Source organism: Trichoderma citrinoviride (assembly GCF_003025115.1).
Source record: "Trichoderma citrinoviride strain TUCIM 6016 unplaced genomic scaffold BBK36scaffold_4, whole genome shotgun sequence".
Lineage (NCBI taxonomy): Eukaryota > Fungi > Ascomycota > Sordariomycetes > Hypocreales > Hypocreaceae > Trichoderma > Trichoderma citrinoviride.
The window spans coordinates 1,864,464-1,891,192 of NW_020194712.1; the positions used below are offsets into that span (position 1 = coordinate 1,864,464).

Here is a 26,729-nt window from a genome sequence, read left to right on the forward strand (position 1 = left end):
CTTCCCAGAACCTGCCGCCCAAAGTACCAACCCATCTTCAGATTTGCCGTACCAAGCATGAGAGACAACGTCTCGCTCAAACCACGCCCAAAGGTTGAGACCCTTGGTCATAGGAGTACTCTTCTTGCGTACAAGAGGTCAAAATGTCCGCACAAAAGGCCGCCGTCAACGTCCATTCTTGGCTTGTAACCGATGAACTTCTGAATCTTTCCGTAACAAGAGTGGTCGAGCTTCGAAATGCTCGGCGCCGCAAGTGAAAAGCACGCCTCTGAACTTCCCCGAGACCGCTTCGTCGCGTCAGTGCAGCGACAGAACTCGGCCGTCTTGCCCGTGCTCTGAGAGCGTTCTCCCTTTCGGTGGAAGGGGAAGACGCCAAGGCTCTTGCAGCTCCAAGACTTCAAGCATGGAAGATTCGAGAAGGAAAAAAACAATTCAACCATAAGTAAAATCGAAAAACACAATAAAGAAGAGTAAAAGGAGATGAAACATATCAACGCGTCATCAACGCCAAATCAGAACCATCAGATCCCCTGCAATACAGTGGTGGCAGCGGAGCAAAGCCCGAGAACAACACTCCCAAAAGATTGTTGAAGGCTCGGTTATTAACCAACGATTTCAGACTTCGGCTTGCTTTCCATAGTCGCTTTTTTTGTTGTTCTTTTTTGTTTCTTGGATTGGCACAGCTCGCTCATGACTGATGGTGCGAGCTGGGGGGCATGCCTGGCTGAGGTGGCATACCGGAACCGTATCCCTGGTTGCGCTGCACGTAGCTCTGGTAAGCCAAGGCCTGCTGAGGATCCATAGGGATGTTGGGAGGCATGTAGCCTCCAGGGGCCATGTGAGGGTTCTGCGGCATGCCTGGACGGCCGGCTTGCGGCGGGAGATGGCTGGGAGGCTCCTCGGGAGAGTCGACTTGGTCACCGCCGTCTACCCCGTTTTCGCTGCCAGTCGCAGGCTCAGGTGCGTTAAGACAAGCCTATCAAGCAGAAGAAATCAGCATCGAGTATTTGGAAGCAAGACAGGCGCAGCCAACAAAACCGTCTTGAACGGCCATCTTGCCGTCCAAGCCTCCTCTCGCAGGGAGAAGGAGACGAAGAGCAGCCGAGGGAGTGGAGGAGTAGCTTACCTGAATAAGGTTCTTGCCTTCCGCCTTTGTGACGAGCGGCTGGAGCTTGGGCGTGGTAAACGTATAGACCAGGCCCGTCTCCGACACGACAAGCAGCAGAACCTGAGTGCCTGTCAAGACAGACAATTCGTATGCCTAGACGCCGAGGAATCCTCCTGTTAGCTGGGTGCCCGGCTCGGATAATGCGGGAAAGCGAGGGTTGCTCAGAGTGTCTCGTCCCCATGGCCGCCCATGCCGCCGCGCGCGCCCCGACAGAGCTCACGCAGCTGGTGGAGATTGGAAACCAGGCAGCGAAAGAAGGCAGTTCTTCACTCCCGGTCTGGTGTTTTCGAGGCGCGAGGGGAGGAGGAGCGAGAAAACTGCAGCTCTCTCTCTCTCTCTCTGCTTCTCCCTCTCGTGCCTCTCTCGAGGGCTGGGCTGGCAGAAGCAAAGCAAAGCAGGAAATACGCACCTTCTTCATGATACCCGCCTTCCGCTTGGAGAAGGTGATGTGGCGACGAGACTTATCGCTAATGAACTTGATCTCAATCTTGCGACGCTCGCGGCCACCCTTCTCGTCATCGTCGTCGTCGTCGTCGGCAGCGGCGCGTGGTCGCTTGACGCCGCGACCCTCGTTGGCGGTGCCATTATTGACGCTGTGCGCGTCGTCGAGCTCGGTGGGCGACGTTTGGTCGTGCTGGTCAGTGATGTCGGCCATGATGAGCTGTTTGCGGTTGCAACTGCGACAGCAACTTTTTAATCAAATACTCAATGCCAAATCCGAATCCGAATCCAATCGTCGTCGACTTGTATCACACAAGGGCGCTGGAAAAGGCAACGAGTGGTGGAGATACTGCTTTGAGCGTGGTGCCGATGGATCTATACTGGATCTGGCGGTTTTTTTTTTATACGGGCAGAGGGGACAGGGCGGGAAAAGGAAAAAAATTAAGGGAACCGGTCCTGGTTGGGATGGATCGAGTCTTTGGCTGGGAGCGGGACTGGAGAAAAGATGCAGCGGCCAAGTGCTTGGGCGGGTGCAGAGCGGGTGCGCACGGTGACGGTGCGGCGGGTGCGAAACAGGTGGAGGAGGCACTTGGGAAGGCGCGGAGCGAGGCTTGGGGATGGGGGGGAACGCTGTCGAGAGACTTTTGAGGTACTTTTCAGTGGCTGCTTGTGCTGCGAGCAGTCGGGGTAGACGAGACGTGCCGGATGCGCTAGTGCTCTGTCGGGGCGCTTGCAGACCGAGAGGACAGAAGAGGGGGGGATGCTGAGATTGACACAGGCTGGCAGGGACTTGCTGATTGTGCTGAGCCGGTACTTTCCGCTGACGTGACCATGCACAGATACTTCTCAGCTTGTCTCGGACACGATTGGCACCGCTCTCGTCTGCGCTTATCGCCCGACGAGTTTGGCTGCGAGAATGATGGGGGTGGCATGGGCGCGGCCACCGAAGAAGATTCATCGAGAGAGCAGAGGCGAGCGCGGCGGTGCATGTGAGTGGCCGCCGTGCGACAAGCCTCGGGGCTGGAATTTTGGCACCGGGCAACAGGAAAAGCGGAGCAGCCACAGCTCGATTGGACGGCAGAAGCAGAGTAAGCACCCTGGGCCCACACAGTAACAACGTGTCATCTGGCGGCACTGTGCGAATATTGGCAGCTTTCCCAGCCTTCCCAGAAATCTTGTTCTCGAGGCTCGACAAAGGGAGTGGATCCGTGGCTCCCATGGGCCGATTAAGGACATCAAGGACATGTACAAGTTGCTCCGTAGCCATGAAGCTTCGAGGCGTCCTTTACTAATGCGCGCCGAACAATGGAGACTTGATGTTCTGTGTGGTGTGCGCGGATACGAAGTGCAAGCGACGTCGAGATGCTTCTACTACCTACCTGCTTGCTTTACGTCTCGGCTGTCAAACTCTCTTGACAGCGCCGTGAGATCACAGACTCTCCCACAGCCGGCATGGGGATGTGCTTAACTAAGGTTAGGGCTCAAGGTAAGGTAAGGTGATGAGATCTACGGGACGCTCGCGCCGCCTCTCCGTAACGGCTAGCTCTGACAGGACAGATCAAACACAGGGGAGCTGATGCGAGAGGATTGGGAAATTGACTTTGCCGCCTCCTCGTATCACAGAGTACGCGAGCGAGTCGCCGGCCTTTCTCTTCGTGTCTCTGCGGCCGGCTCCCAGGGTTTGCACGAAGCATCGCGCACCAATTGCTCCGTACAAGTGCTGTAGTACTTTGTCGTATGTAGCACTCGACGCTGATTCAGTGGTTCTTTCGATTCTTCCATCCTTTTCCCACTTCTGTCTTCGTCTCGCGTCAACTCTCTGCTTCCAATCACTCCCGTCACTTGACCACACGGGCTGTGGATGGCTGGATCAAGCCGCCGTTGGCCCGCCTGCTTCCGCTTCAGCCCACGCCAAAAGGCACGTCTTCAGGGGGCGCCAGAGGCTGGACTCGCTTCGACCGTCATCCTCCATGTTACTGCTGCTGGATGACTTTTGATCCCCTGCTCCCAGTCTTTGTCCCCCAAGTACCTACTGTATCTTTGGTCGTCAGCGCGTCGGACCAGGACTGCAGCCTCCACTCCGATGTGTCTTGCTGCATCTGCCGACCACCCTCCTGCAGCAGGGGAAGCCGGAATCCTCTCTGGTGCGAGGCCATCAGAGCATTAGTTCCTGTAAGCAGGCGGCGGAGTCGCACCACAGGGGGCATGTATCCACGGATGGCAGCTCTAGCAGTTGTTGCGTGCCAACTTGCCGGTGCTTTGTTATGTCTGAAGCAGCAAGATACTTGGAATTTGCACGACAAGTCAATAATCGCAATCGGTGCACCAGTGTTGGATTCCTGACCGGGTGAGACCAGCGGCAGCTCGCCGCTTATCCCCCTTGCTCTGCGCTCAATGGCAATTTCACGCTTCTGTCTGCCGGAGCAAATCGCCTGCGACCAACAGCACAAAACCGCATGGAGTTGAAGAGACACGCTGCAGAAGCCCCTGCGTTGCTGCATGAATGACATTGTGTCTCTGCAATCAGCGCAGCCTCGGCACCGCTGCTTGCTCTAGCGAACTTTTGTCTAGCCTTCTGTCATATCACACTACCGATCGTCAAGCTGTCCGCGAAATTGCTAGGAGGGGCCCGGCTGTGGAAGAGAAACACGATGCTGCTGAGTGAATTGCGCTGCACGGACAGCTCCATTCCAGACGCCAGAGAGCCGCTCGTTCGTCCTTGGTCCAGGTACGAGGCTTCGTGCCAGTCATGGGGCCCCATGGGTTTCACCTCTTGGACGCAGAAGCGACGCGTGAGGGCTGACGCGAGACCCTGGACCCTCGTCTGCGCCTTTTGGGGGTACTAGCACGTCGGATACCTCGAGGCTACGCGAGCTGCGTGTGTCTCCCGCCTCTGAACAGTATGAGATGCCACTCGACACACACGCAGGAGAGGTATCACTTCGTACCACCAATATTACCATGGCAGCACACAGGAGCGCGAGCAAGGTGTTCCCCCCCCCCCCCCCCAAAGCTGACACGGGGGACACGGGCCAAGCTGCAGCGGCCCACAGGTTGTCTGCTGTCGAGTCGCCTTAGTAATTTGCCAGGACAAGTAGTACGAGTAGTACATACAGTACAGCAGCAGGCTGGAGCAGAATCGGCACGGTCTTGCTGAAGGATGCGGAGCTGGATGCGGATGATGGCTGGCTCCCCCTAGACCAGTATGAGCGCTGTGCCCTCGATTCGCGAGCGCCAGGACGGAGAGCCGGTAACAGGAACAGGAAACAGGTTACAGGAACAGGCATAGGCTCGCCCACAGACACAGACGCCAGACGGATACACGTAATCCAGAACGGAGATTTGCTGCTCGTCGCCAGACCGCATTTGCCCGTTTCATCGCCGTGACTTGCACGAATAGCATCCACGGCCGGTTGTCAAAGCAGCAGCTTCAAAGCGGACAGCGGCAGAAATGGGGGGGCCATTGCCACTTTAGGCAGCTAGAGCAAGCAAGCAAAAGCAAAGCTGGGCTGGGCCACAGTGCGCCGAAGGATGCAGTGAGAGGCCGTCGTCGTTGCTCCACCGCGACGAAGATGAGCGAGATGCTGTGTTGTGCTCGAAGCTTTGAACTCTCGCCCAGCTTGCGTCTGCTGTTGTTTCCTGACTTGCCGTGAACCGTTTTGAGCGGACGAAGAGGGGGAACAGTAAGAACCGCGCGTCTGTTGGCATAGTTGATCGGCGACTGACTTGCGAGGTTTCCACCTCAATTGCCGGCTGGCTGGCCGTTTGCACTTCTCTCGGGCTGTGCCGCCCCCCAGCTCACTTCGGATCCCGTACAGTGCGGTTCATCACCCCCCGGTCTGGTCAACTACCCACGAGCGTTATTAGCACGCAGAGTATGGGGCCCTCTGTCCGCGGTTTGTGCATACAGGCGCGTAGCCGGCGGCTGAGAGATTTGCGTGTCGCGGGTATGAGTTAAGCGGGGGAAGAAGGGCTGCTGGGGAATTGGAAATTCTCACCAGGCTGGGTTGTTTTGCCTGGTGGTTCAGGCGAGAAGAAGTGCTGCCTGAGATGTGAGGAAGCGGATGGAGATGTCCAAGTGCTCGACTGCTGTGGAGGAGAAGGCTGTCGAGTTTATGCTTAGTCATGGCGGGAGCGATGCTGAAAGGGAAAGTGGTGAAACCAAGCGGAATGCCTGATATTCATGCGTACTAATCTCTACAGCTCCCACGGACAGCTCAACGGACAATTCAGACAAGACTGGAAAACAAGCAAACATTGAACGAGATACATAGAATATAGAATCCCATCTTGAATGATCCAGATCTCTTATCAGATAAAGGCAATGACGACGGCATCGGCCCATACAAACACTCTTCACACGCCTTCGTTTCCAATCCCGCTCCCAAACCTCCCCAATCAGGCGACCCAGGGCCCCGATCCGGCGCTCTGATTGGCCGTCCGCATCGCCCGCCCCTTGCCCGTGCCTCACCTTTGGCTTCCTGAAACGCCGCCTGTTACGAGGCAAGGCCGGACGACGATTGGGAAGTCACAGGCGCTTGGCAAACGTCGCAAGTTTTTTTTTTCTTTTCATTTCTTCTATTTCTCTTTTCTCTTCTCTTTTCTTCATCTGTTTCTCGGTCTATTGGGGGGCTCTTTTCCTTTCTCTTTCCTCTTTCTTCGCTTTCTTCTCCATGCCTGGTGCATGTACGTGAAGCCACCTTCTTTTCTCCATTGTCTATTTTTCTTCGTAAAGGGGTTATTTACAGACGTTCGCTGGTTGTGTGGAATTGCAGGACATTCGACTTTGGGATAACCTCTCTTTAATTCTTTTCGCCTTCTTTCGCATTCGTTTCGCCGAGCTTGGGTCTTGGTTGGGTTTTCGGTCTCTCAGTTCAGCCAGGAAAAGGAGTTCCAACTAGACGCCGGTCGTCAACACCATCACCAACCATCACCAACCTCCGAACTGAACTACCGATATCCCTCAAGGCAACTTTCACTCAGTAACCCCAACTCGCTCATCCATTCATTCGCCATGCCCGACAAGGTCTTCCTCGCCACCGTCCTGGCCGACGCCCTCTTCCTCGCCTCCGGCGCAATGGAGCTCGGCTTCTCCATCGCCGCCATGAACCTCAAGGACAAGGCGCCCACCGACGGCCAGGACGCGACCCGCCACATCATCTACCAGCACTTTCCGCTCACCGCCGGCATCGCAAACGCCATCCTCGTCCTCGCCGTCTTCCTCTTCACCATCCCCGCCCTCGCCCTCACCAAGCGCAGCCTGCTCAAGATCAGCGGCTACCTCATCACCGTCTGCGCCGTCTTCACCCTCGCCGTCGGCTTGTACCTCTGGATCATGACGCTGCGCCTCAAGGAGACGTTTGAGCCTTTCTACGAGGCGCAGGATGCGAGTATTCAGTCGTTGATGCAGACTTCGGTACGTCCCCCCTTTTCGCAAGCGAGGCTGCGAAGCAGCTGAATGCAGGGTTTCCATCATATACTTGGACTTCAAAAATCCCAGCACGGTTTGAACTACATATAACAGAGCTCCCATCACTGACGAGAGACCTTCAGTTCAACTGCTGCGGCTACCTAAACAGCACCTCACCCGCCTTCATCACAGACTCAACATGTCCCAGCCCGGCCGCCGCCGCCCTCCTGCGCGGCTGCTCCACCAACATGGCCAGCTTCGCAAACGCCTTTATCAACGACCTCTTTACAGCCGTCTTTGGCATGGTCGGTATGTCACTTGTCCCTTTGAACCGCCTACACAAACTTCATGAAGACTAACCTGGTATCTTCTGTGATTGCAAAGGCATCGATGCCCTGCTCATCCTCGCCATTGCCTGCCTCGTCAAGGAGCGCAAGGAGATTGAGCGCTACTACATCATCGATCAGAAGCGAGACTACGGCCGTCTGTGAGACCCCTAAGCATGAGTGAATGAGAATAGGAACAGGACACAGCAAAAGAAAAAAAAAGAGAGAAGCGGGATTCTGGTTTGAAAGATATTGCCAGAGTTGGAAAGTCGAAAGGCGAACCCCCTTTTTTAACTATATCTATACGAGCAAAGGCTGAAATACCATGTTTGAAATGTCTGCCGAGTTCCATAGCGTCACACACACACAATTTTGCTTTTGCCTGGAAAATAACTCCTTTAATACGATTTAATCAACTTCTCTCTGTCTCTCTCTTCCTTTCGCTCCAAGTCACAGTGAAACGAAACCTTGAAACCTACGCAAGTTGAACTCGAACATTCGAACATAGGAAATTTGCTCTTTTTGGAATCCCTCAATGGTAGTACGTAGGTAGAAATACATGCTGTGAGTTTTACTCAAAAGCTCACTGAAACGAAGAAAGGGGGGGGGACGGGAGGGAAAGGATAAAAAAACGCAGCATAGAATGATAAAAACTCCAAAGATGTGTCTCCTACAAGTTTCGCTTGCAAGCATCTAGTGCAGTGCAAACCCGCGTCATGGTACAAACAGATTTGCCATCGTGGTATAATGCAACAAACCGAAAAGGGAAAGAAAAGAAAAGAAAATGAAAAAGAAACACAAATGGGGGGGGGATAGGGGGGGGAACAAGCATGTCCGTCTTTGTGCCTCAATCTCCAGAAAAAGACAATGAAAAAAGAAAAAATGAAATGTCAACCCAGAAGCTTCCCTCTTGCTCATCCGCCCAGCATAATGCTTGCCTCCAGCGGAAAGAAAAAGAAAAAAAACACCTTGTAATTAAATGGTCTAGTTTTAAACATGCTCTCTCAAGGTTTCAAGATCAAGATTTGCATAAACTTGTTGAAGCAACTTCTCATGATTTGTCCCCCGACGACTTGAGCTCATCCATCGGAGTCGTTGGCCCTGCCATTGGAACCCCCTTCCGGCTCATCTCTATAGTTGTGCTGCGGTGGGTTGCCTTCATTCAACAGGCTGCTGCTCACGGACACGCGGCTATTGTTGCGCCTCAGCCAGTTCATCGAGAAGAACCCGCCAAGCGTTTCTGAAAACGCAGAGTCCCTGCGCAGGTTTCGGCGCGCCACCAACCCCGGAAAGCCAGTGCTCTTTCTCCGCCGTCGGGCAAATCTTCGAGGCGAAGCATCCGCGCTCGGGCCCGGCTGGCCTGTGACGCTGGCGCCGCTCATCAACCTCCTCACCTGGGGCAGCAGCGGCGACGACTCGGTCCTCGCGGGGAATGTAGTCGAGCGTAGCCGCCCCGCCGGCGTGGTAGGCTCATCTTGGTCTTGCAGTTCTCCCCAGATCTCGTCTCGCTCTACCCAGCTCAGGCTCTTTTTGCGTGTCGGGGTTAGCGGCGTGGTTTCGCCGTGCATCACGGGGAAAGTCTGATACGTCGTGGAAGGCAGCTCTTCGTCGACCTCGAGCGCGGCTTCTGGTCCTATTAGTGATTCTTCTTCGCCTTCAGTATCGTCAACGAGCCCAAGGCCAGGAGCCAGCGAGGACTGACCAACTGCCGGCGCATGCTGCTCGTCGCTCAGCCGCCACGAAAGTGCGAGGACGCCCGACAGAAGAATGACGGTTCCCAAGGTGATGAGACAGGCGTCGAGCGTCGAGATGAGGCCCATCTGGTTGAAGTAAATTAGGCCATCCAGGATGGCAATGATGTTGTATACGCAGAAAACAAGCGGGTATAGGACGGACGTGGAAACAAGCTTCAAGCCGCGGTGGAGGTAGTACAGCTGGCAGAGCGCCAGGGAAACGAGGGCCAGGACAATGGTCCAGGATTGCCAGCGGAGAAACTGGTTCTTGCCGCCAATCGTCTTGATGAGAAGCTCGACGGCGGACTTGGCAAACAGCAACGAGTGCGCAGAGAGGTCTCCGCTGATGACACCGTAGCTGATGCCACGGACCAGGCGGAACCTGGCATTGTGCGACAGGCTGGAGACGCTGCTGACGACGTCTGTGACGACCGCCAACGTCACGACAAACAGGGCCTGTATGATCATCCAGACGATAAAGGGCTTCCGCGCCAGCAGCTCCAGCAGCTCGTCCAGCTCGTGGGCCGGGGACGGGATGGCGCCGAAGAAGGCGATCAAGACGGCTCCGCTGCTGACGAGGAGCGTGCCGCAAAGCGACCAGCGGGTGAAGGGCTCGCTGAGGATGAGCGTCGCGCATATTGAGTTGAACACCAGGCCGGCAGCCTGGAGGGTCGAGAGGACGGGCAGGGGCAGCGTCGATATCTGCACGGTGCTGCCTAGGATATTCGCGATGACAAACATGGCCATGCCCACCTGCCATCTCCTCCTCCGATACGGCGGCCGGCGAACATCGTGCGGCCCCTTTTCGTCTTCGAGTATGTGTGATTTCCGCTGTAAGGTGAGGCCGAGGCTTTGAACGCTGGTCGAGATCAGGCCAACGAGGATTCCTAGCTGCCAGATGTTAGCCAGGCGCACCAGCCCACAGACACTCTCTCTCTATCTCTCCTTCTATCCTTCTCAGGCTCTGTGATGATGGCGTGCGCATACAGCTATGCTCCCTCCGGGGGAGATATTCCCAATAGGCGGCATCACACCGTCTCTAGGTCCTGTGGTCATCCACCGGTAGACGTGAACAAGAGCGCACTTGGTCGTCGCATGGAAAACGGGTGCTGGTCGTCGGGCAGCGTTGTAGATGGGGTTGCGAAGACGTTGGAAGAAAGCTGTTGTCGACGGCCGCGAAGCTGTTTCACCCTGATTTCCCTCCCTGGCCGCGATCGTCAAGAGAGAGCGAGCGTATTGATATCGTGGGTAGTCTCAGCCGCCGATGCCGTGCCGCCGCCGCTTCCGCTCCGTACAGTCCCGGTTCAAGTCGAGCGCGCTCTGGCGAGGACCCTGTGAGAGCTGGGCGATGGGCGAGGTTGAGGGAACGCCGTCGAGTCGGTTGAAGGTGCCGGCCCCCCAAATCACGGCTATGGTCGCAGACGGCGCTGGTAATTCGCGTGGATGGTGAGACCTGATCAGCCGGGGCCCGACGAGGCAGCGGGCCGTGCAGAGAGGAAATGCGTTGGCGCTCAATAAAACATGCAGAGCCACCTGACGACGTCAAGCGGTATGCGAATGGAGCATCGCGCGCCTGAGGTGCATCAGAGGTGCATATTGCTAGGTAGTACTGTAGTAGTCGTATTGCTGCTACTGCCACTGCCACTCACTGGCCACTGCTGGCCTGTCGCCCTGGGAGCTGCTGGCAGCGAGGAACTGTGGCTGGTGATGCGTCACATGAGGTCAGGTGACACGCGTCATCGCGGGCAGTGCCTGAAAATGCAGAGTACCTCATTTCCGATGCTAGACAGGGAAAGCAACAAGAATAGTAATATCAAAGCACATGAAATCAAGTGAATCTCTTCGGTGCCGTTATTCCAAAACTGGTCCATCAAAGTGATTCCAGTCAAAATCAAACATCTCCACGATCATTGACATTGCGCCGTGATTGAATGTGTCCTGCACTTGTACCTCACAAGCTGTGGCGGTGCGCAATCGCGGCCCCAGAAGTAGGTGCGAGGCACAAGCACCAATAGCACTCGCCAGCTGCCAGGGTGGTAGCGCAACTCAGTGCTCCAACGTCGACAGCTCCGAGATATTACACACTCGAACGCTTCTCATCTGCCAACCGCACTCCAAAAAAGAGCTTCAGCACACACACGCCGTCTCGCCTCATCGCCTCCTCGACAAGCCGCTGCAGGCACAGGCCATCCAATCTCTCCGAGGCCTCGACCCGAAATCCATCCCAATTATACTGCCATTTCCCACCCCGTGCTCTCCATCAAACCCCCCCGCCTGCCCAAGATGTCGCAACACGCCTTATCCGATGCCCAGGCGAGTTCCTCTTCCCCAACGCCCGCCGTAGCTGTGGCCGAAAGAAAAGGACGGGATGCATGCATGGGGCAAACATGGCTAACCTCAGGCCTTGGAAACCGAGCAGGTGGACAATGAGCTCCGCAAGATGACCGCCTTCATCAAGCAGGAAGCCATGGAAAAGGCCCGCGAGATCGAGATCAAGGCCAACGAGGAGTTCGAAATCGAAAAGTCCAAGCTCGTCCGCCAGGAGACGGACGCCATCGACACGCAGTACGAGAAGAAGTTCAAGCAGGCCACCATGTCGCAGCAAATCACCCGGTCGACCGTCGCCAACAAGACACGGCTCAAGGTGCTCGGCGCCCGGCAGGAGCTGCTCGACGGCATCTTTGAGGAGGCCCGGCAGCAGCTCGCCGCCGTCGTCAAGGACGCCGCCCGGTACCAGAAGACGCTCAACGGGCTCGTGCTCGAGGGCTTCATCGCTATGAACGAGCCCGAGCTGCAGGTCCGCGCCAAGAAGGCTGATTACGACGCCGTCAAGAAGGCTATCGAGGAGGCGGCCAAGGAGTACAAGAAGGAGGTTGGCAAGGACACGACTGCGACGATTGACGAGGCTAATCCCTTGGACGATTCAATGTACGTTTTTCTTGCAAACAGGCAATGGATTCCCACGCAGCCACTTGTTCTTTTAGGCCTACTGACATTTTCGGATCCCACAGCGCCGGCGGCATCATCATCATTGGCGGAAAGGGAAAGATTGACATTGACAACACCCTCGAGGCCCGACTGCAACTGCTGGAGTACTCCGCGGCGCCGGCCGTGCGAGAAGACCTGTTCGGAAAGAACCCCAACCGCAAATTCCACGACTAAACTCAACTTCCTCCGTAATCAGTTGGCAGCTGTATCTCATGACCTTGACACGAGGAAAGAGAGGGAAGAGGGTGGGGAGCGGGATCGGTTGTGTTGCAGGGTGGGAGGCCGAGAAGAGAAGAGGACAATTGAGGCATGCATTTCGTCGAATGAGCTTTTTTTTTTCGTTTCCCTTTGTTCTTAGCTTAGATGTTGTATCATACGTCATTACAAGAGACTTTCTGAACTCGGTATCCAGCGAAGCCAGCTCCTACTTTCGCTTCTTTGTCCTCCTACTATATACCTTACCCTCCGGAACGCCCTATTCGTGCATCGTCGCCAGGTATCAAATTCCCACACAAATAGACAGAATCCGAGCCCCAGAGGGAAGAAAAAAACACTCATTCACTTCCCGTCTGCGGCTTGGGTATCCTTTGGAAAAACTTGGCCATGTACTCCTGCTGCTTGGGCAGGTTCGAGCGGTCCTCCTGGCCGGGAAGATCAAAGATGCTCTTCTTGGCCTTTCTGCGCGTCCTCACCGTGTTGGACAGCCGCTGCTGCACCCACTCGACGACGCTCTTGGCCTCGGTGCGCGTAATCTTCATGCCCGCGTCGTTGATCTTGCGCCAAATCTCCCTGAGCCTGGCGGCGAGCTCGTCAACCTCCTGGTTGAACCTGGCTTCATCCTCGGGGTCGCCTGATTCCGGCGGGGAGCCGTCGTCGACGGCGATGTCGAGGGTGATGACCATGGCCTTGAGCTCGGCAAAGTCCGTTTGGGACGTGATGCTAAAGTCCTCTTCGCCGAGGCGGTCGATGGCGCCTCTGACGCTGAAGACGGCCTCGGGGTGGTGGCGGCCGAGAGAGGGGTCGTCGAATAAGAAGGAGAGGGCGAGCCTCCTCCTGATGTCGTGGGTTCTGACGTCGCGGATGGATAGACACTGTAACGCATTCGCCCTGATGTGTTGCGTCTTGACGGTTGCGTGTAGGATTGAGCATGCGTCGCCGCACTGAACAGGTTAGTTTTCCGAAGGAAAAACGTATGCAAGCATTATATACTCACAAAAGAGTCCCAGGACGAACTGGGGATGGCATTGACCAGGCTTTCAATCGTCTCTTCATACGCCGTCAATAGATCAGTGTTGTATATCAACAGCTTGTCCATGGACACACGGAGCAGAGTATGCGCTGCGTAGGTGGCAGACGCAACCGACAAATGGTCCGAAATCATCCCCAAGAGCAGGAAGACAGACTCCAGATTTGACCAGTCGTGGTCCTGATATGGCTCTTGGCTTGGCTTCGAAACGGCAATCTCAGACTCCCGAACCTTGATGTCGTCCGTGGCCCCCAGCCTAAGGAAAAGCTCCTCCAGCCGCTCCGGAGTCAAAAGCCGTTCGACCTGATCAGGGCAGCTGTGAATGATGTTGCAGTATTCGCGCCGAACAAGCGAGGACTTCTGAATGCACAGCTCGTCCAGTATCCACTCAAACAGGGCATCCGGCAGCCCACCATTCTTCGCTAGGATAGTCTGAGGCACCCCAGAGGTGAGGTTCCGTTCCCTCGCTGCGGAGTTTCCTTGCGTCAACAGATTCCACGGCGAGCCCTTGGGCAGTTTGGGGACGGGCGAGCTGGGCGGAACCCTGTAGTCACTGTTGAAAAAGCAGTACCGAGCCTGGGACTGAATCGGTTCCGCCCTTTGGACCGCTCTCAGAACTTTGTGCGCATCTTGCCCGCTCTTCTCCTTGACGATGTCAGTAAAGGCAGAATCGAAGTTGTCTCCTCGACGAGGAGACGCGGGTTCCGAGACGCCTGTGGAGGCCTTTGCCTTCAGCGAGCTTGCGTTTATGGCGTTATCACGGCGGGCGTCCTTGGCCAGGGCTTTGATGTCAAACCTGTGCTTGGGTATGATGGTCAGCGGCGACACATACGGCCCCGTGGCCGTCCTCTTGGCCCGGGGAGTCGAAAACGAGGGCTGGTTTCCCGCCGCCGGCGGTGCGGCAGCAGCACCGGGCCGTCCCCGCCCAATGAGAGCCGACAGGTCCTCCAGAGAGTCGTCCGAGAAGCCATCATCGCTGCCCTCGTCGTCGGAGGCGCGAATCTCCTGGGGCGCGGGCTTCTTGTTCCGGACAGGGGTGGCCTTGTAGCTGAGCGGCGAGGACGGCGCGGGCGGCGACCAGTCCTGGAACGATGATGGACGTGATGAGCGCTGTGGAGATGGCGTCTGCTGCTGCTGCTGGGAGGAGGCGGCGGGCTGGAAGTACGACAGGATGCTCTTGTTGGGCTTCTTTGGGGTTGGGTTCTGGCTTCCAGACATGGCAGATGCCGCGACCTGCGTGTCGGGTATTCTTCCTCCTTGTAACTTGTTTTCTATTGGGATTAATGTTGAGATGAACCGCTGGAGTGAGATGCCTCGATAGATCAGATTAGATACAACTTGATGTGATGTTCTGGTCGCATGTGTGGATGGTGTATGGCGCAGCAATCCGGGGGCTGACAGAATGAACCTGATCGGCAGATGTGGCGCAGGCCGTAGCAGATCGGTGCAGGGTCCCGTCTTATTTTGGCGGGCGTGAGAGCCTCATTCGTTATGGAAACACCATCACAACACGAACAGCATTGCTGAGGAACGTCACGAGAAGGCTTATAGGGTGATTACATTGGTTATCGGATTCTTGGTGGCATATATAGCCTTTATTCACCATCTTCTCTGCTATGCCTTTGTTGCCTGATCATTACAGCGCATGCTTACAGTGGAACTTCACCGAACGTTACCCTGTCATGCCATCAGGATAGCATCCCATGAACAAGAACGACGAAGCACCAGGCCTTCAAGCTCTACCGCTGTGTCCCAACCCTATCTACACCTTAAAAAGCTCTCATCTAAATAAAATAGCACTTAGCCCAAGATCCCCATCCCCTCCATCCTCAAACAACGAACCTCTTACCGGGTAAGGTAGCACAACGGCAACTCCCACTTCCGCCCGCGAACCAAGTTTCGGCTTCAACAGGACACCAGACGTTACGTCAAACCTCCAAACGTACGGTCGGAACACCTCTTCCGTTCCAAGGATCCCTCTCTTTTGGGCGAGAGTCTGAGTGAAAATGCTAGTAACCTTCCTTTTCTTTCTTCTCCTTCCCCGGAGGATCTCAGCCCATGGGCTCAACCTGAGACGTAGCTTCATGTTGTAGGGCTGCCATGTGCCTCCTCCCAACCGCAACATGTACTTTTTGTCTGGGCATTGGATGCTGAAAGGGCGGAAGGGAATTGAATGTCGTTAAAGTGACGGACGCGCGATGTTACCCTCGCGTCCGTGTATTGTCACGTCTCTTGAGAAGAACGCTAAGAGAAGATGGAATGTCTTATGTCCTTTTTTTTTGTCTTACACATGAGACAACGGAAGCTGGGGAGGCTGGGTGTCTGGTAAATTCTGGGATTCATCCAGCCTCAGCTAAGCTCGTTGGTCGACATCATCAAGGCAGTTTGTCGCCTAGGTACGGGAGACTGATTCCCGTCTCTCGTGCGTCAAAGAAGAGGATGCATACATACGCACAGCATGGTGCTACAATGTGGCAAGTAATACATACAGGGACTCCGGACTCTGGACGGGTTACGGAGTACGGAATACTGCGAGATCTGATCTCCCGGTGGAGGCTCATTTCAAGACGTTGTCTGCGCCGCAATGCCAAGCGGCTGTACTTCCAGGCCGCCTACGAACGACCGAGCGTATTGTATGTAAGGTATACCAAGAATACAAGGTAGTATTACTACCGCGAGCAGCTCCAAACAAGCTTTTGCTCGTTTAGGCTCGGTAAAGGAGTTCGATGGCCGACAATGTTTAAAATTAGAAAGCAAGTCGAGCAGAACAAGGTACAAGAGGGCACGCGGTTCCCCTTTCGCATCCAAAGAGGAGAAAAAAGGACGGAGGCAGCGGCTAGATCTGCGCCCAGCACCTCGTGCCAATCCCTGGGACTTGGGCCGAGCCTTATTTCGGCTATGCGCTCTGGCGTGAAAGGTCAGGATAGGATGGCTTTCCGGCAGCCGGCCGCTTTGAGGAACGCGAAGGGTCGACTGATAGTACCTGTACGAAGTAATAGGTGGAGGAGAGCAAGTCGGGAATGGGAAGTTGATCAAAGTCCGTCGCCGACAGGGGTTCATTGCCGTCCATGAGCGATTCTTTGTGTATCGTGAATGGCTGAATGTTTGATCGACCTGAAGGGTCAGTACTAATAGGTGCCATGAACGTGTGCAAGCTGGTAATATGTCGAAGCTGCACTTGTAAGAGGAAGCCATACGAAACGGCAGCAGCATGTTCTTCCCCGTCTGTGAGATTATTAGTCATAGACACACGTTGATAATGGGTAATAGTAGTAATGCTAAGGTAGTAGTACCTCCGAAATTGACATCTTCGACATTGGTCGCAAGCGCTCGTCGTTGGTGTTGATTAGTACGGAGAACGGCCGTAAGGGCAAGTCTTGGCTCCGAAGCCAAGCATTGGTGCCCTGACATTAGCTTTGTCGAATGTTTGGACCATATCCCGCAAGGCATCCACGCATGTAAAGCAAACGTTGACTTGCATTGGCCGGACCCCTGATCGATGGCAATCCCTTTCCGTGGAACCAACCCCCCCCTTGAAGGGGACCCTCTTGGCGCAATCGCCAAATTTCCCTCCCGTACGAATCAGGTCGGCACGAAGCGGACTGACCAGGTTCATCAGCAACAAGTCAACAGGCTTGGGAGCAATAAACAGGGTAAAAAAAAGAAAAAGAATAGAAGGGCCTCGAGGAAAGCGGAGTGAAAAGGCTTGGTCGAGCGCGAATTTGATCTTTCCGGAAATGCGGACTGTCAAGGACCCAAGTGAGAAGCACTGAATAAAGAGCGGATGCTGCTCGAATAGGGGTCCTTTCACAATATCAGACGTTTACCATCCAAAGCAAGTGTTCCCTCATACTACTTCGTAATGGCTCCCTCCTCGGCGGCACTCTGTGGAAGAGGACAAGTGCGACTTTGCCAAAGGCCATCGTTGGCGAACATGGCCAGCACGCATCCTGGACAAACACCCCATTGATGGGCGATTGAGCAGCAGCAGGGCTGAACTGGTGCCTGGACAATTTCCCCTCGATGGAGCACAATGATAGGCGCTTGGCGGAGAACCAAGTCAGCATTGGCACGAAGCGGTTGGCTGTCCGTATTACCTACTTGGTACGCCGTACTCCGTACGTGTAGCATCGACGGCGCATTAGTAGCTTGCGAGGCGTGAGCCTGGACATTTGGATCGTCAAACATCAAACGCAAACAAGCGCGAGCCCACGTGCCCGGACCTTGCTTGTATCTGCAGCATTGCATTGCATTGCATTGTCCAACACGAACTCAGCAGAGACGCCCAAACGTCGAGCACGTCGTCTCTCCATATTCCGCCAGAAGGGCAAGAATGCACGCGACAAAGGCAACGGTCCAAGTAAGGGTGGCCAATGAACACGTCTCGTTCCGACGAGCGCACACCAGCCATCGTCGCTCCCTGTAATCCTCCGTGGTCCGTAGTCTGTAGTCTGTACGAGTAGTTTGTCGTGGCATCGTGTTGGACATGGGGAGCGACAGCGCCCAAGCATGTAATTTCAATGTGAACCACACAGCACCACCCCCACCCGCCGTCCCCTGGGAGGAATCCACTGTCTCAGCAGAGGACGTGCGCCCCTATTCGCGACGATGCTGCATTTCACCTGTGCAGGCAGCCCGTTCATGTTCGTACCGACGGCACGGAGAGTCGGGCGGGCTTGGCAGCTGGTGGTCGTGGCTGTCGTGATGCCGCGGCTGTGTCAGAGCGAGCAGCGCCAGCCTCTGCCGCGAACTCTGCCTGCACGCCTCTCGGCACTGACAGACGGGTCAAGAGAGCGAATCGAAACCAAGAGAAATACAAAGCCTTGGAGCAAATGAATCAGGAATCAATCAGACTTACATACGACACACCAATTGGCGGGCTGACATACACCGTCCAAAGGCTGACACATGGGCGGCGCCTTTTGTAAGCACGTAGCAGCAACCGCCAGCGAACGCCCTCGATGACGATGACGGAGCCTCGTATCGTATTTACGGCCTTTTCTCTCTAGCCTTGATTTTACCCGCGTCGAATCCGGTGCTTCAGAAGTCCGGTGCGGTGCAGACACTGCCTCCCCCTCCGCTCGGGCTTTTAATTAGGAATTAGGCTGTGCGGAACGCCTCGAGGTATTAGTTGGCGCTGTGGTCGTCGATTCCGTAGGCAAGTATACTTGGTAGTAGTCGATCAGGAGGCGCTGGCAATACCAAGTCGCACAGTCTGGGAAGAGTTTTTCGATGATTCGCAAATCCAAGACATACTGTATTCCGCGGAGGCTGGTGCTGGGCGGAAACAATGAACAAAGGGCTGACTTCTTTCAGCCTCTGACAGATCAGACTGTAAGATGGACTGTATCCAGCGGTACCAGCAGGAACGTGGTGGTGCCGATGACATCCCTGCCCGTGGCTGGCCGTGGTCCTCGTAGCGGCAGGTGGCAGGTGGCAGGTACCTGTACCTCAGCGTAGGATCGCATCTCCAGCCCGTTGGCACTCTGGCCGGTGCTTCAGGCAGGTCGAGCGACAGACAGCAGGGGCTTGGGATGCGTCACTGCGGCCGTACAGATACGGTGCTGGATGTACCTCGCTGGAGGCGATACCTGGGCTTGTCGGGCGGAATGTCCTCACTGACTCGCCCGCTGGCTGCTGGCCTTATTCCGGGGAGCGGTAATAATACAGGATTGTCAAGGCGATCTAGCGGCTGGATCGCCGTCCCAGGATCCTCCGTGCTCCGTCGAATCGCTCTGAAATGGCGCTCGCGTCTTGTTTTTGTCGCTGGCAGGCCCGGAGAGCGAGGCCAGTACATAGGGCGCCCGATGGCAAGTCCGAGAAGCCCACAGCAAAAAGGCCACGGGACGCCGGACATGCTGCATGTTGCGGGAGGGCCTACGGAGTAAGGTAGTGCTTGTGTCTTTCAGGCTGTACGGAACAGAGTCGCGGCACACCTCAGCAGGGCAACCCGCGATGACGACAGTCGCTGCATACAAGGCCGAACGATGCACCGATTTGGCAGGCATCGCAGGCGGATTTTCGGGGCCCAGCGGCATGGATTGGCGCCCATTCCCACGATGGTGCCTTTGGTTCGTAGCGGCGATTTCAGGTTGATGGCAGCGGTACAAGGACGGAGTACGAGGGGCGCTGGACGCTCGTGCTGCCCGCAGGTACCGGCCGCTAGAGGGTACCTGGGGGGACGGTGCGGACTGGCGGGGGCTGCAAGTCGCATGCTGACCAATTTCATCTCGAGGCTCCATCCATCGCAACTCTGCCAGACACTGTACTGTACACGCACCTCGTACTCAGACTCTGAGGCGCATTGATCTGTAACGTCTGGTACATCTGCTGTGCTCTGGACAAGCGCCGCCTGCCTCCCCCCCGAATGCACACCCTTCAGACTCTCCTTCTCTCCCCTTGCCATCCAAAATCTCTTCTCTGGCCAGGCTCTTTATCCCTCTTGTAACAAAGGACACTTACCTGTTATTATATGCTCCTGTGGTGGAGAAATCAAATCGCCTCGTGTGAGTGCCGCGGACTCGGTCGGTCGGATGGTCCGGGAACTAAAACAGTTCGCCTGCCACAGCACCGTAACCTCCGCTAAAGCGCTGCCTCTTTTTTCGGCTCTCATTTTTTTCCAATCCTCTCCCATCCAGATCCCGTAAGCCTGGCCAGCCCACGCCACAGGCCCCGGCCAGCAGTAGATCGGAATCCTTCTTTACCTTACCCTTTCGCCCTTTCTCTCTTTCACGCCCTTCCTTTCCGCCTCTCCTCCTCCCCATCTAGACTCATCGTCGGTTGTGACGACACGTGCATCTCGACGTCTCTGTCGAACCCCCCCGGTGCGCCTCAGTCATTGCACCCTGAAGGGTCCCTCCCTCTGCCGTCTGCCGACTCTGCCGCTCGCTCGCTATTCGCCTCGAAACGTGCCCTCGACCCTGGGCCGCGTCTGTGTTCCTGTGTCTGTGTCTGCGTCTGCGTCTGCGTCTCTGTCCCGCGCGAGGATCCCTTCGTCGAGCCTTCCACGTCGCGACCCTTTCGAGACGACATCCTTTGTTCAACCAACGCTGATCGCGCCACTCGTTTCGACGCCGAACTCTACCCCGACCTGGCTGGCCATTTCCGGCTGAACGGGCGCTTGCCCGCGACATCACAGCCAACATGACGAACACTGTTCCGCCACCACCACCGCCGCCGCCCGAAGGGAGCAGCAGTCCGCCCAGGTCGAAGCTATCGCACACCCAGAGGGCGAGATGGGCGACTCGCAAGATGACGGTCAAGAGCAGCGCCAACAAACGCTCGTCGCTGCTGAACCGCATGCACAATCGCACGCTGTCGGGCGCGAGTGAGAAGCGCCGCAGCGCGGCTGGTGGTGACGATGGGCAGCAGCAGGACGGCGAGAACCCTAAGCAGCACGATGCTGGTGATGCTGCTGGCTCCGATGACGGCTCCGAGGATGAACAGGAGAACCGCAACCTCTACTTCAACCTGCCGCTGCCCGACGAGATGCTCGAGGATGGCCACCCCATCAACGAGTACCCCCGAAACAAGATTCGTACCGCCAAGTACACTCCCCTCTCGTTCGTGCCAAAGAACCTGTGGTTCCAATTCCACAACATTGCCAACATCTTCTTCTTATTCCTCATCATTCTGGGCGTACGTACCTCTTTCAACCCTTCCCCTTCGCTTCCCATCCCCCCCCTTTTGCTGACCTTTCAATCTCTTCTCCTGTAGTTCTTTTCCATTTTCGGTACCGTTAATCCGGGACTCAACGCCGTCCCCCTTATTGTCATCGTCGCCCTCACGGCCGTCAAGGATGCCATTGAAGACTACCGAAGAACCGTTCTCGATAACGAGCTGAACAACGCACCGGTCCACCGACTTCACGGCTGGAACAACGTCAACGTCGAAGAGGACAATGTCTCGGCCTGGAGGAAGTTCAAGAAGGCCAATTCCGCCTTTTTCGGCCGCATATGGCGCGCCATCCAGAGCACGTGGTCAAAGAAAGCTCGTGCCGAACGCCAGAGGCGAAAAATGCCCATTGTCGAAGATGAACCCCGAGCCTCGATTGAAACCGTGCGGACCAGGCGAACGATGCGCGACTCCATGGCCTCTCCCTTTGAACGCCGCGATTCCTACGTGTCCACCACCGACGCCGACGAGATCCAGATGACGCCTGTCGCTTCGCCCAACCCCAACGTCATCACCTTTGAGCTCCCCACTCAGGGTGACGCGAAGCGAGCTGAGGCTATATCCAGCATGAAGTCGGACCTGATCAATTACGAATGCCAGACCCAGGGCGCCCGCTTCGCAAGGGACACGTGGAAGAATCTCGTGGTTGGTGATTTCGTGCGTATCTACAAGGACGACGAGATTCCTGCCGATGTCATTATCCTCTCCACTTCGGACCCCGACGGTGCCTGCTATGTCGAAACGAAAAACCTGGACGGCGAGACAAATCTCAAGGTACGACAGGCTCTTCGCTGTGGGCGCGGCATCAGGCATGCTCGTGACTGTGAGCGTGCCCAGTTCCGCATCGAGAGCGAGGCTCCGCAAGCCAACCTGTACAAGTACAACGGTGCCATCAAGTGGCGACAGAAGGTTCCCGGCTATGCGGACGAAGAGCCCGAAGAGATGACCGAGCCAATCACCATTGACAACCTGCTGCTGCGAGGCTGCAACCTCCGAAACACCGAATGGATCTTGGGCGTCGTCGTCTTCACTGGGCACGACACCAAGATCATGATGAACGCTGGCGTCACCCCCAGCAAGCGTGCCCGCATTGCCCGCGAAATGAACTGGACCGTCATCTGCAACTTCATCATCCTCTCCATCATGTGCTTGCTTGCGGCCATCGTCAACGGCGTGTCCTGGGCCAAGGATGACGCTTCCCAGCATTTCTTCGATTTCGGTTCCATAGGCGGAAGCTCCGGCGTCACTGGATTCGTCACCTTTTGGGCCGCCATCATTGTCTTCCAGAACTTGATCCCCATCTCGCTCTACATTACGCTCGAAATCGTGCGAACGCTGCAGGCCATCTTCATCTACAACGATGTCGAGATGTACTACGAACCGATCGACCAGCCTTGCATTCCCAAGTCCTGGAACATCTCTGACGACGTTGGCCAGATTGAGTACATTTTCTCGGACAAGACCGGAACACTGACCCAAAACGTCATGGAGTTCAAGAAGGCCACCATCAACGGACAACCCTATGGCGAGGCCTGGACCGAAGCCCAGGCTGGCATGCAGAAGCGTCTCGGTGTCGATATCGAGAAGGAGTCTGAGAGGATCCTCGCAGAAATCGCCGAAGCTAAGGTGCAAGCGCTGCAGGGCCTCCGCAAGATCCACGACAACCCCTATCTCCACGACGATGCCATGACCTTTATCGCTCCCGACTTTGTTGCGGATCTGGCTGGCCACCACGGAACCGAGCAGCAACAGGCCAACGAGAACTTTATGCTGGCTTTGGCTCTTTGCCACACGGTCATGGCTGAACGCACGCCCGGCGACCCGCCCAGGATGACGTTCAAGGCGCAGTCTCCCGATGAAGAAGCTTTGGTCGCTACCGCTCGCGACATGGGCTTTACGGTGCTGGGTAACTCTTCGGATGGAATCAATGTCAACGTCATGGGCGAGGAGCGCCACTACCCGCTCCTCAACACCATCGAGTTCAACTCTACCAGAAAGCGAATGAGCACCATTGTCCGGATGCCCGACGGGCGAATCATGCTCTTCTGCAAGGGCGCCGATTCCGTCATCTACGCTCGCCTCAAGAGGGGCGAGCAAAAGGAGCTGCGACGTATTACCGCCGAACACCTGGAAATGTTTGCCCGCGAGGGTCTGCGTACCCTTTGCATCGCCCAAAAGGAACTCACCGAACAGGAATACCGCCAATGGAAGAAGGAACACGACGCCGCTGCCGCTGCTCTCGAGAACCGTGAGGAGAAGCTTGAAGCTGCTGCCGAGCTCATCGAACAGGATCTCATGCTTCTCGGAGGTACCGCCATTGAAGACCGTCTCCAAGATGGTGTGCCCGATACCATCCAGCTGCTGGGCGAGGCTGGTATCAAGCTCTGGGTTCTTACCGGTGACAAGGTCGAGACTGCTATCAACATTGGTTTCTCCTGCAACCTGCTCAACAATGACATGGAGCTGATCCATGTCAAGGTGGATGAGGATGCCGCTGAAGGCAATGGCGCCGAGGACGAGTTCGTTTCTCTTGTTGAGAAGCTGCTGGATGAGGGCCTGAAGACGTTTGGCTTGACTGGCAACGACGACGACCTTGCTGCTGCCAAGAAGAGCCACGAGCCGCCCGCGCCCACGCACGGACTGGTCATTGACGGTTTCTCCCTCCTATGGGCCTTGGACGATCGTCTGAGGCAGAAGTTCCTCCTTCTCTGCAAGCAGTGCCGATCCGTCTTGTGTTGCCGTGTCAGCCCCGCGCAAAAGGCCGCCGTTGTGTCCATGGTCAAGAACGGATTGGACGTCATGACTCTGTCCATTGGTGATGGTGCCAACGACGTTGCCATGATCCAAGAAGCCGATGTCGGCGTCGGTATCGCTGGTGTCGAGGGCCGACAGGCCGCCATGTCTTCCGACTATGCCATTGCCCAGTTCCGATTCTTGCAGCGACTGGTGCTGGTTCACGGACGCTGGTCATACCGCCGCTTGGCCGAGTCCATCCCCAACTTCTTCTACAAGAACATGGTGTGGACTTTTAGCATCTTCTGGTTCTCCATTTACACCAACTTCGACATGACATATCTCTTCGATTACACCTACATCCTGATGTTCAACCTGTTCTTCACTTCGGTGCCGGTTGCCATCATGGGCGTGCTTGATCAGGATGTCTCGGATGCCGTCTCGTTGGCCGTGCCGCAGCTGTATCGCCGTGGCATCGAACGACTGGAATGGACGCAGAAGAAGTTTTGGTGAGTTTTTCTCCTTTCTTATCCCCCCTCTCTCTTTCAGAAAATGAAAAGGCTAACCCGCACATAGGCTTTACATGTTGGACGGTATTTATCAGTCCGTCATGGTTTACTACATTCCATATCTGCTCTTCCAACCTGCACGGCCCGTGACGATGAACGGCCTGGGAATTGACGATCGATACCGATTCGGAGCCTACATCGCGCACCCCGCAGTCCTGACCATCAACGCTTACATCCTGATGAACACGTACCGATGGGACTGGCTGATGCTACTCATCGTGGCACTTAGTGACATCTTCATCTTCTTCTGGACTGGCATCTACACATCGTTTACCGGGTCTGACCAATTTTACGGGGCTGCCAAGGAGGTATACGGCGAGGCGACCTTCTGGGCCGTCTTCGTGCTCGTTCCCGTCATCTGCCTGTTCCCGCGATTTGCCATCAAGTCGCTGCAGAAAGTCTTCTTCCCCTACGACGTGGATATCATCCGAGAGCAGGATAGACTGGGTGCCTTTGCTCACCTCAAGTCAGAGAGCACCACGGTAGAAGCGATTGGTGACGAGAAGAGCCAGAAGTCCAAGTCGTCCGGCAGCTCACGAGCGAAGCACGCCCAATATGCCAGCGTTGACGAGGATCTGCGACCCATCTACCCTCCGTCGACGGTGACGCGAACAACAACGCAAAACTACCACAGCCAGACGGGCAGCGACAGCACTAATTATACGGGCAACCGCTTCTCTCTCGAAGTGCCAGCGCAGCAGAACCGGCAGAGCATAGACCGGGCAAGACCGTCATATGATCGCATGCGACAGTCAATGGACCGCATACGATACAGCTACGAGGCCAGCAGCGACTTTACGTCTGCTGCCCGGCTGTCCCGCATCGAGTCCAGTCGCTCCCACGCCGCCTCAGGCCTCACTTCACGGTTGCGCGGGCTATCATTGACCAAGAGCGCTAATGTATAGAATGTGATGGGCTGTGTGCTTCAAGAGAGAAGAGAGAGACGAAGATAATGCGCCCTGTTTTTGCTTTTCGTTGTATATTTACATCACGACACAGTCTCTATATTCCCACTTTTAGTTCATATTTGTTTCTCTTTTTTCTTCTTTCTCTTGCTGTTAAGATGCAACACAAACGGCTGTCGAGATGTTTTTTGTATTGCACCATCTGCATCGGGCCAATTCATGTCATGCTTTCGACGATCTGCATGAGCGATCTATGAATTGCGGTCCTCTTTTCCATCATCGCCCTCTTTTCCTTGTTAATGACGTCCGCATATAGGCGTGCATTGACCCAATGCAACGCACCGTACCTTACAGTTGCAACCGCACAAATGGAAGACAAAAAAATTCACACACAAAAAACATACAAAAACAAGGGGGGGCTGATGCGTGTGAATGCGTAACACGTGGAATCACGATACGACCTGCCTCTTCAAGGGGTAGGAGTGGAAAGAGGAAACACGAGACGAAGGAAGACGAGAAAAGGAACGAAGGCCTACCGGGAAGGAAAAGGAGAAGGGAAGGAGTCGACCTATTTTCTTTGAAGGCAAGATAAGGGAGGAAAGCTGGAGGAAAGAAAGGCCTGCTTTTCCTCTCTTTTCTGTCTGTTTTTCAATATGCATGGCGTTAGAAAGGGGAAATGGGACAACAATGGGTCGCGTGTGTTTTTCTGCTTGTCGCTTACTTTTTCCTTTCCTTTTTTTTTTTTTTTTCTGTTTCTACCGTTCTGATTGTTTGAGATATATATGCTTCTGCTTTTTTCGACTCGCAACTCGGTTTTGAGATGCACTTCTTTCTCGCCCGTTTGATGGCCGCAGGTCTTGTGGCTGCTTTCGTCTTGTCCGGATGAGCTCGCCTAGGGGCTTTGTTATGTTTGTTGTTGCATACTAGACTTGAGAGAAGTAGCGAACACGCTATATTCACATATACATTCTCATGTGCCTATGGTTCGAATTACATGCAGTAGAATCCTCATTATGAAAGATGTCTGGTGCGAAGTTGAATTCGTGTCGTTTCCTTGAAACAGTGAGTAGTAGTGATACGGGAATGAGTGGGAAAGGGGAGCAACGCTAGAAAAAAAAAAAAAAAAGAAAAGAAAAAGCGTTACACTTTTCCTGGGTTTTTCTCACTACGTCTTTTTGTGCTCTTTGAGCTTACCCTTACCGAGAGGCTTTCTCTCTCTCTCTTCCTCTCTTCTCTTGGACTGTTTGAGGGTAAGTTGTGGCAAACTGCGATAAGACAGAGGGGGAGGAGGAAGAAGGGCTGGAGGTTGAACCTGGCTAGAGATTGTCATCTACGCATAGGACATTGAATTTTTGGTGTTCGCTTTGTTTCCTGGAGGATGATGCTCCATGCTGTTTGCGTCTCTAGTCTTTCTTGAATTCCAAGATCCCACTGAGCCTTTGCAATCAACCTGATGTTTCGCAAAAGCACACAATTTACTCTATAAACTCATTCACACAACGTGCAGTAGGTATGTACTGCTTGAACGTTCAAGTT

The 26,729-nt window shown here is 55.2% G+C and overlaps 6 protein-coding genes across 6 annotated transcripts; 3 read left to right on the top strand and 3 right to left on the bottom strand.

Moving 5' to 3' along the window:
• Window positions 1-688: 688 nt before the first annotated feature.
• On the bottom strand, window positions 689-1,823 carry BBK36DRAFT_1114204 (SRF-TF-domain-containing protein; the record flags this gene model as incomplete). The annotated part of the gene is made up of 3 exons (XM_024889999.1): window positions 689-976; window positions 1,127-1,261; window positions 1,578-1,823. The coding sequence occupies 3 exons, from the start codon at window positions 1,821-1,823 to the stop codon at window positions 689-691; spliced, it is 669 nt and encodes a 222-aa protein (XP_024751649.1).
• Window positions 1,824-6,623: 4,800 nt separating this feature from the next.
• On the top strand, window positions 6,624-7,510 carry BBK36DRAFT_1157996 (hypothetical protein; the record flags this gene model as incomplete). Its single annotated transcript, XM_024894065.1, has 3 exons — window positions 6,624-7,025; window positions 7,163-7,328; window positions 7,404-7,510. The coding sequence occupies 3 exons, from the start codon at window positions 6,624-6,626 to the stop codon at window positions 7,508-7,510; spliced, it is 675 nt and encodes a 224-aa protein (XP_024751650.1).
• A 914-nt stretch (window positions 7,511-8,424) lies between these two features.
• On the bottom strand, window positions 8,425-10,107 carry BBK36DRAFT_1115320 (hypothetical protein; the record flags this gene model as incomplete). Its single annotated transcript, XM_024890121.1, has 2 exons — window positions 8,425-9,969; window positions 10,066-10,107. The coding sequence occupies 2 exons, from the start codon at window positions 10,105-10,107 to the stop codon at window positions 8,425-8,427; spliced, it is 1,587 nt and encodes a 528-aa protein (XP_024751651.1).
• A 1,411-nt stretch (window positions 10,108-11,518) lies between these two features.
• BBK36DRAFT_1114364 (ATPase, V1/A1 complex, subunit E) lies at window positions 11,519-12,240 on the top strand (the record flags this gene model as incomplete). Its single annotated transcript, XM_024890020.1, has 2 exons — window positions 11,519-12,006; window positions 12,090-12,240. 2 exons carry the CDS (start codon window positions 11,519-11,521, stop codon window positions 12,238-12,240), a joined length of 639 nt encoding a protein of 212 aa, XP_024751652.1.
• A 380-nt stretch (window positions 12,241-12,620) lies between these two features.
• On the bottom strand, window positions 12,621-14,530 carry BBK36DRAFT_1114492 (hypothetical protein; the record flags this gene model as incomplete). Its single annotated transcript, XM_024890034.1, has 2 exons — window positions 12,621-13,226; window positions 13,280-14,530. The coding sequence occupies 2 exons, from the start codon at window positions 14,528-14,530 to the stop codon at window positions 12,621-12,623; spliced, it is 1,857 nt and encodes a 618-aa protein (XP_024751653.1).
• Window positions 14,531-20,455: 5,925 nt separating this feature from the next.
• BBK36DRAFT_50549 (phospholipid-translocating P-type ATPase) lies at window positions 20,456-25,193 on the top strand (the record flags this gene model as incomplete). Its single annotated transcript, XM_024898176.1, has 3 exons — window positions 20,456-20,950; window positions 21,029-24,228; window positions 24,296-25,193. 3 exons carry the CDS (start codon window positions 20,456-20,458, stop codon window positions 25,191-25,193), a joined length of 4,593 nt encoding a protein of 1,530 aa, XP_024751654.1.
• Between the last annotated feature and the right edge of the window lie 1,536 nt (window positions 25,194-26,729).